This window comes from Felis catus, chromosome C1, assembly GCF_018350175.1.
Source record: "Felis catus isolate Fca126 chromosome C1, F.catus_Fca126_mat1.0, whole genome shotgun sequence".
In the NCBI taxonomy this organism is placed as follows: domain Eukaryota; kingdom Metazoa; phylum Chordata; class Mammalia; order Carnivora; family Felidae; genus Felis; species Felis catus.
Genome location: NC_058375.1, coordinates 215,189,103 through 215,197,377, shown reverse-complemented (window position 1 = coordinate 215,197,377; position 8,275 = coordinate 215,189,103). Strand labels below are relative to the sequence as shown.

Here is an 8,275-nt window from a genome sequence, read left to right as displayed (position 1 = left end):
TTGCGCTGTCCAGCAGCCCCCTCCCACCGAGGGGCCCGGGGTGGCGACTGCCTTTGAGAGTCCCGCCGTGACCTGCTCAGGAGGCAACTACAGACTACTCTGTTGGCCTAAGTGCAGGGAGCCTTCCCTGCCCGCCTCCCCTGTCCCCTGCCTGTTGCTTGGACATGACCTTCATTTATTTCCCCTTCTTGCCCCTCAACCGGGTTCTGTTCCAGGCTTTGCCGGGTCCCTGCCCCAGCCTGTCCCATCCGGCCCCACGATGGGAAGAGTGAGGACAGGCCTGGTGTTGTGTCGCTTCCTGGAGACATCCCCCATCGTCCCCAGGCTGGTGGGCACTCCCCCCTCCCACCCACCCCTGCGCCACTGGGGCACTTCCACCCTCCTTCTTCGGATGTGTATCACAGTCCCCGGCAGAGATGCCTCTTTTCCCTTCAAGGGTGGGGTCGTGGGGGGCAGGGGCCAGATGGCCGCCTGCCTCCCCTCCCTTCCCGGCACGGCGCCTGGCAGGGGACACACCATCAGCGTGGGGGGCACAAACGTGGATTCAGACCCTCACACGATCCGGGGAAAGTGGACGTACAACGACCCCATTGGAAGTAAATCCTCCCTTTGCCCCACTGCCTGGGCTCGGGGACGTTGTCACCTTCCAAGTCAGGAATCCGTACTCCAAACGGCAATGGAGGCTTATTTTCCAAGGGAAGGAAAGAAAGGGACACTGATTATTTTAGAACGATGCTTTTCGTACAAACTAAATTAAAAAGAGGCTTGCACGGCTGTGGTTGGGCACTCTGAAGAGGCAGCCTGCGCTTTACGTTCGGACCATCTAGCAAATTCCTTCGGGAGAAGCCAAAAGCTGGTGCTGACAGCAAGTATCCAAGACTTTGAGGGTCTCCAGGGCTGCCCTCCGGACCCCAGGATCCAAGTCCAACTGCAGCTCCTGGAGAGCTGAGAGTGGGCACAAACAGGAGAGTCGGGACCCCGCTCGGCCGTGCCCTCTGCACGGGCACTGGAGCTGGTAGGAGGTCCCGAAGCCGCTTGTGTGGCTAGGGGCTCACACGGTGCAGAAGCAGAACCCTTTGTACTTGAAATCAGAAGACGGCAGGGGAGCTGCGTCTACACACACACACACACACACACACACACCATCTCAGCCTTCTGTTACTTCTCTGGGACAGAAAGATCGCCCACAGAACTCGCACGCGGTGTAGACCAGTTGAGGGATTCAGGGTGGAAACATCTCGTAGACATTCGTGATGGGGAGGCGGGCAGAAGGCCCAGCGCACGAGCGCAAGGCCTCCCGGGTCAAATCGTTTTCTTCTAGAAAGCCCCCTGCAGGCTCGTCTGTCTCTGTGCACCCTGATTACACGCCCCCGTCCCTCAACCCCGCCAAAAACAAAAACAAAAAAAAGAAAAGAAAAGAAAAAAACAAAAAGGCAACAAAGGGTGCGCTGGCTCTTCCCCGGGCGCTTTCTCTAAATTCCCCGAATGAGGTCGAGGACTCCGTGTAATTGAGTCTTCTCTACTTACAATTCCGTAGTGCCGGAAAGTCCAGTTTCTTCAGGTGATGCGCAGGCATCTGCTGCATAATAATTCCTAAAACGAGAGCCAGCGAGATGCTCATCACACAAATATTAGGCCAGTGGGAGATTCCGTTTGACCTTAGGAGGTATCTGTTTAGGATTCCGCTGAAGATGCCTAGCTGAGAAATCAGGCAGGTGTGCAGCTGGGTGTGATAGGACACGTGCCGGGGGACTTCCGCCTGAGTCTGGCCCCTCCTCGGCCACCTCCCGCTCCAGGCCTGGGTGTGGCCCTCAAGGTCCCTCCTGCATCCGGAGACATCTGCTCGCTCACCTGCCAGGTCGCACGCAGCAATTCTGATCCTTGGCAAGTTACTATTAACGTAGGTCATTGTTTCTAGCAAGAAGCTATAGAGAACAGCAGGCTTTTTCTGAGTCTGCAAATAGACACAGGATGGACAGAGCCATGGAGGATGAGGCCTTAGAGATGGGCTGCTCACAGAGTGGGTTCCCATCTGTCTGATGCGGGAGGGTCTGCCCAGAGAGGGCAAGTGCACATCCCAGCATCACACAGCGAATTATTAGCTGGGCAACTTAGGGACTTTCAGCCCCCTGTTACCTTCTGTCTGACCCAGAGAGGAGATCACATTGGCCTTTAGACTCTGTGGCTGTCCCATACCATAGCCACTGGCCACACGTGGCCCTTGAGCACTTGAAACGTGACTGGTCTGAATTAAGTGTCAGGTGCCTCCTGCATTTTGAAGACCGTACCCCCAAACTGGAACATACCCCGTTAATAATTGGCACATTGATTGCATGTTGACATGACAATGGTTTGGATCTACTGGGTGAGATAAAATCTATGATTGTTTGGTTTCCCCTCTTTCTCTTCTCTTAACATGGCTACTAGAAAACGTGGGGGTATGCGGCTTGCGTTATCTCTCTGTTGGACCGTGCTGGCCTTGACGCTTCACGCCTGGAAGGTGAGCACATGGTCACGGGAGAGAGGTCTATGGCAGCCGTAACCCAGAGCCCCAGGCCCCGGGCGGCCCTCCAACAGGCCCACGCCCTCAGCCTCCTCACCGGGATGGAGCACAGCATCATCTGGAAAACAGTCATCTCGGCCGCACTGGTGTTACTTCGGCCCGGGCTGTTCTCCAGGGCCTTCCAGCCCCAGAAGTGCACACACTGAAACATGGTGGTCATGCAGGCCTGGAGGGGCACAGGGCGGGGGATGGCAGGGAGGGCGCCAGGCAGACCGAGGGGGTTCCCACGGTCTGGGGGTAGGGGTGGGGATGGCAGGGCTGGCGTTCCGTCGAGAAGCCAGGGGGCAGCCCCGGGGAAGTGTCCCTGCGACCGGAGCCCCGCCAGCTACGCAGCCCTCTTGTCCCTCAGTCAGCAACCTCCGTGCCCTCAGCAGCCCTGCCCAGGACCTGCCCCTCTGGGAGATTGGGGTCAGGGGCCTGGCAGGGACAGATAGGACCGGGGTGAGCTTTCTCATTCCCAGACCTTCACTGAGCACTGCAGCAACCGGGCCCCCCGGCCTCCGGCCTCTGACAGGGTTAGTTCACGGGAGGATAGGCTAGGAGACTGGGCAGGGGGGTGTGGAGACGGGTTGGGGTACCTATTCGCCAGGGACACGCAGGGCAACCGTGTGCCTGGAACCAGCCAGGCCTTTGCCTCCCTTGTGGCCTCCCCAGCCCCCACCCCTCTTTGCCGTTCCTTCATTAAACCCCCTCGGCCGCCTTCCCAGGCGTTCCTTCCCTGAGGCTCACCCCGCAGGACAGCTGCTGATACAAGGTGAAAGACCAGTGGGAGCCACTGATGGATTTGTGAGGAGAGAGTCTCTGAGGGCTGAGAGCTCGTGGGCTGGGTCACCAGAGTCCCCGAGGCCGAGCAGGAGTCAGGAGTGCCCCACAGGATGCCCCTCAGCAACCCACAGGTGCCGCCAGCCCACCCCACCCCGCGTGGACACCCGCAACCCTCACCAGGGCGGGACTCCCGGGACCCCGGAACTGGAGACTGAGGCAGTAGTGGAGCGTGAGCTGCTGAGTGCCCCACAGCTCTCGGGGAGGGGACAGAACTGCCCCTAATCTCAGCCCCCTCTCCCCGGCCCCCTGCCCCAGTCCACACAGGAAGACGTGTGGAGAGAGAAGACAGAGGTCAGGGTCACGGGCCTGCACGGGGTGAGGGGAGGCGGTCGGACAGGCAGGAGCTGTGGGTCTCCCCTGCCTCCCCACGCCCGAACGGGCAGAAAAACCAGGCCCCCCGAGAGGGAGGGGAAACGGGCCACTGAGGAGGGATTTAAGGCAAGTCTGGAGCGTGAGCGGGTCATAACACCCAAGGGTGATGATGGCAAGCTGTGGAATCCGCTGCAAGGAAAAGGAGGCTGGGCAGAGGGCGCCTGCAGGCCGTGACTGGGGGAGAAGACCGCCGTGCCGTGCTCCCCACGGCGCCGAGATGCCTCAGTAGGCCGGTTGGTGGGTCAGCCGGCCGGACCCCCTCCCCAGCCCCGCGTGAGGAACGGGGCCGACCAAGAGGGACGTGGGGAGGGGCTGAGCCCGCAGACCCGCCTCCGTTCTCCTTTGGGGACCAGAGGTCCCCACACTCTGGGCCACAAAGAGGAGGGCGCGTCTCACCTGGGCTGCCTCGGAGCAGGGGTCCTGGCAGTGCAGCATGAGGGGAATCCAGGCTTTTTTCACTTCCTCCTTGAAGAAGTGTTTCTTGGAGATCCTGACCAGCTTTGCCAGCTTCCCAAACAGGACGAAGGCTTTTAAACGCAGCAGCTCACTCTCCTGTGGTCGACATGTGCAGACGAGTCCTGAAATTCAGGACACGAGAAAGCCCAACGAAAGCCCAGCCACCTGTCTCTCCGTGGACCCTCTGGGCTGCCTCGGCCCCCGCAAAGGCTTCTGGATCATTCCCTCAGGATGGCGGCCCTCCGCCCGCCACCACCCAGGTGCCCAGAGAGCTTCTGCAGGCTGCGAGGCATTAAGAGGAGAGGCTCACACCCTACGAGCAGGGGAGGGGTCCCACGAGTCCTAGAACAAGAGGTTTTGTTTTTCTTTTGCGGGATCCCAGGATCGGCTGACGGATGCGTGGGCACCAAGTCAGACCTGAGGCCCCTCCTGTCCCAGAGCACGTCTTTTGTCCTTTCTTACGGGGATAAGAGGTGCTCGCCCGTGTGTGTGGGCACGTGGGAAGCCCCCAGCGAGGGCCGGGACCGAGTAAGGCCACGATCTAGACTCACGTTGTCGAAGAAGGCCCTGCACCGCTCGGAGATGATGCCGAACGAGGACCCCACGTCGCCCTCCCGGAGCTCAGCCAGGATCTTGGCCAGGGCCTCCATGCCCTCGGAGGTCACGCTGGTGACCACGGGCTCCCGCAGGGAGCCCAGGCACTTCTCCAGTAACAGCTTCCGGTACTGCCTCACCTGGGGTGCGGGTGGGGGAGGGGGCCACGAGGAGCTTCAGTCCCCACCTGGTTCGCCTCCCCCATCGGCCAGAACACGCCAGCCCCGGGCCCTCAGCCACCCCCCTCCCCAGGCCCTGTACCCTGGGCCCCTGAGCTCAGGGTCGGGCGCAGGACCTTCTTGGGGGCACCCAGGGCCATGTTGCCCAGGGCACGCAGGGAGAGCACCCTCAAGGCCTCGTCCTCCTGGTCCACGCCCTTCTCCAGCATCAACACCGTGGGCTTCAGCAGCTTCTCCTGGTACAGAACTGGGTCGCTCATGAACTAGAAGAGAGAACTTTTTACAGTCACCGCCCATATAGGCCCCTTTCTCAGCCTCAGGGTGGGACGTGTGATGAGACCCAATGCACAGAATGGTCTCTGCGAAGAGGAGAGGATTCAGAGCCCCGGCTCCCCGGGACCAGCTCTGGGCTCCTCTGCTGCCCGGCTGGGGCCCCCGGCAAGTCACTTAACCCCTCGGAGCCTCCGTGGCCTCGCCTATAAGAAGGGGCTGACACCAGTACCTGCCTCACAGGACGGTCGGGAGGCTTCATGGAGAAATACACGGGAAAAACCTTGTACGTTGTGACCTTACGTTCATTCAGTTACCCTGACAAAGCAGCCACCGTGTCCAAGAGCCGTGCCTGCCGGGCCTGGACAGGAGTGCACGAGGAGCGTGAACTTCACTCATCTGGGACTCCGAGAGTCACAAGGGGCCCAGGGCTCAAAATGCCAGGACTTCGGCCAACGGGGACCCCTCTGACGTGTGTGTGTGCACGCACACATGTACGCACACATGAATGTGTTTTCGATAAACCTAAAGAGGGGCGCCTGGGTGGTTTAGTCGGTTTAGCGTCCAACTGCGGCTCAGGTCATGATCTCAGGGTTCGCGAGGTCAAGCCCCGCGTCGGGCTCCGTGCTGACGGCTCGGAGCCCGGAGCCTGCTTCGGGTTCTGTGTCTCCCTCTCGCTCTGCCCCTCCCCCACGTCTCAAAAATAAACACTAAAAAAATTTTTAAAAATAAACCTAAAGAAAACGAAACACCGAATTGGTGACTCCAAAATGGGAAATGTACTATCCAGCCTTTTACAGAAAAAGGTTGCCAATGCTGCCCTAGGTGATGTTGGGCTCCTAAAGCATGTTGGGCATCATGCAGCCAACACAATTTCTCCTAAAAGTTTTCTGGCCAATTCCCTCAGGACCCCGAAAGTGCCCCAACTGCACAGAAGGGGAACTGGACCCCAGCGGCCATCACACCCTTCCCCGGTCTTCCTGCCTGGCAAAGCCCCGCTGACCCCTCAAAACCTTCCTGGGAGGCCTCCCCCAGCACCACCGACCCCGGCGAGAGCCAAGGTGCCCTCATCCAGGCCCCTGGGTGTTGCCGGCACTCAGCACAGCACGCCTCACTTAGATGCGCACCCCGGATCGTGTGACGAACCAGTGAATGAACACGTCCCCTGCGGGGTGGGACAGTCTCCGCCCCCTGACTCAGATGCCCCTCAGAGCCTGGGCTCTTGCCCCAGAGAGGAGCTGGGGGGGCACCCCCCAGCTCCCACCCCAGCCCACCCAGCCCTCCGCGCCCTGAGCCTCACTTCCACGCAGACCGCCGTGCTGCTGATGCGACAGCTGAGGACATCCGAGTCCATGCCCCTGAGCACCAGCTCTGACAGCCGCTGCCTGTAGCCCTCCATGTTCCGCATGCAGAACCTGGGGGACAAGGCCAGGGGGCCGGGAGGGCTGCTCAGCCGCTGCCCTGTGGAGCTGCTCTGGGGCTGGGCGCCCGGGGGCCTGTCTTAACCTCTCTGGGCCTCTCCCTCCTCACCAGAGGGCTTTGGTCAGGGTTTCGCTGGAGTACCCACTTTTCGTTTCCTTTTTATAAAAAGGGACTCGAATGAGGGCCACTCGTGAGTGACCTGGACCCAGGAAGAGCTCTCCGCCTGCCCCCTGTGGCCTCGAGTGCACCCCACCCTGCCTCTGACCTGCCTTGGAGGGGGAAGGGTTGCAATAAAAGATTCCCTCTGCCCTATGCGTTGCCATCCCAGAGTCTGGGACATGGGTCGCCTCGGGAGCGAGGCGTGCAGCCGTGACCTAGACCTCCAGCAAGGAGGCGGCCCCGCAGGTCCCACTGCCCGGCACGGGGAGCCCGGACGCCCACCTGGCCAGCAGGCCCGCGCCTTGCAGGAACGTGGAGCTGGTCTGCAGGAGGCTCCACACGCCCTGCTCCTCCAGCGTGCGAACCAGCTGCTCGCTGCTGAGTCTTCTGAACAGAAGTTTCATGGACTTGATCGTGATCCTGGAGGAAGGTGGGGCTATGTCTCGACGAAGCTTCCCCCGGGCACCCCCAGGCACTGAACCCGGCTCAGAGAAGAGGGGGTCCCCCTGTCCGCCGGGCCGAGCTCAAGGGGCTAAGGGCGATCACGTGGCAGAGTGGGTCCTCGAACAGCAAAAACCACACCGTGCTGGACTCATGTGAGGGAGGGTTGTGGGATCTGCTTCCAGAAGCTTCTCCCCATCAGGAGAGGACAACAAGGCCTCTTGGTGGAGGTGACTCTTGGGATCCGTGACTTCCCAGAGGCGACGTCCAGCTCGGGCCCACTGCTTTGCCCGCCATACCCACCCACCCCCGCCCTCGAGAGCACCTCTGCAGATTGATCTCCTTGGGCAGGGTCCCCATGTGGACGAGTCTCCACGTCTTGAGGACAGGCGACACAGCCTCTGGCCCCTGGCTGCCGCTGAGCTGCAGCAGGAGGGTGTAGATGAGGTCGGGGAAGAGGTCCAGGACCTTGTCGTCCATATCCATCTTCTGGATGAGGAGGTGAATGGTGCACAGGGTCTGCAGAGACAAGGGCTGAGGCGTCAGGGCTCCTACTCTGAGCCCCCAAGGAGCCCCGGGGCCCGCCCCTGTGACTCACCATCAGAGGGTCCACCGCGGCCAGGCGCCAGATGTCAGCTTTGGAGGTGGCATTGGCCCTGGGGGTGAACCTCGCCTGCAGCCGGCCCATCAGCCCATGGAGCATCGTCCGGGCAAAGGGCACGTTCTCGGCCACGGCCAGCCACACCTCCGTCAGGTGGCTAACCAAAGACAAGAGACAAGGACTGTGGGTCTCCCGCCTCGTACCCTGGCAGGTAAGAGCCCCTTTGGACCCCCAGGCGAGCCCCTGAGTAGGGGTTAGACTCCGGAGGCTGAACATCAGGGAGGTGGAGTGAGCTGCCTAAAGGTTGCATAACTAGAACCCAGGTCCGTGACTCCACATGCTGCTGTCTTTCTCTGCCACGCCCTCCCCCCCCACCCCGGGAAACTGCGGCTC

At 61.1% G+C, this 8,275-nt stretch overlaps 1 protein-coding gene across 7 annotated transcripts in view; it reads right to left on the bottom strand.

Annotated features, from left to right (window-relative positions):
- Nucleotides 1–719: 719 nt before the first annotated feature.
- MROH2A (maestro heat like repeat family member 2A) overlaps nucleotides 720–8,275 on the bottom strand; it is a 45,440-nt gene continuing 37,884 nt past the window's right edge. For 6 of the 7 annotated variants that reach the window (XM_045034654.1, XM_045034656.1, XM_045034655.1 and 3 more), the window contains 11 exons: nucleotides 7,880–8,039; nucleotides 7,607–7,800; nucleotides 7,123–7,260; nucleotides 6,560–6,674; nucleotides 5,106–5,252; nucleotides 4,768–4,950; nucleotides 4,157–4,312; nucleotides 2,601–2,729; nucleotides 1,852–1,954; nucleotides 1,528–1,593; nucleotides 720–945 (listed from right to left, as the gene is read on the bottom strand). In XM_045034654.1, the coding sequence (XP_044890589.1) occupies nucleotides 824–945; nucleotides 1,528–1,593; nucleotides 1,852–1,954; nucleotides 2,601–2,729; nucleotides 4,157–4,312; nucleotides 4,768–4,950; nucleotides 5,106–5,252; nucleotides 6,560–6,674; nucleotides 7,123–7,260; nucleotides 7,607–7,800; nucleotides 7,880–8,039 (1,513 nt within the window). In that variant the 3' untranslated portion in view covers nucleotides 720–823. The remainder of the gene's footprint in view (nucleotides 946–1,527; nucleotides 1,594–1,851; nucleotides 1,955–2,600; nucleotides 2,730–4,156; nucleotides 4,313–4,767; nucleotides 4,951–5,105; nucleotides 5,253–6,559; nucleotides 6,675–7,122; nucleotides 7,261–7,606; nucleotides 7,801–7,879; nucleotides 8,040–8,275) is intronic. The other variant, XM_045034658.1, reaches the window with a different exon arrangement.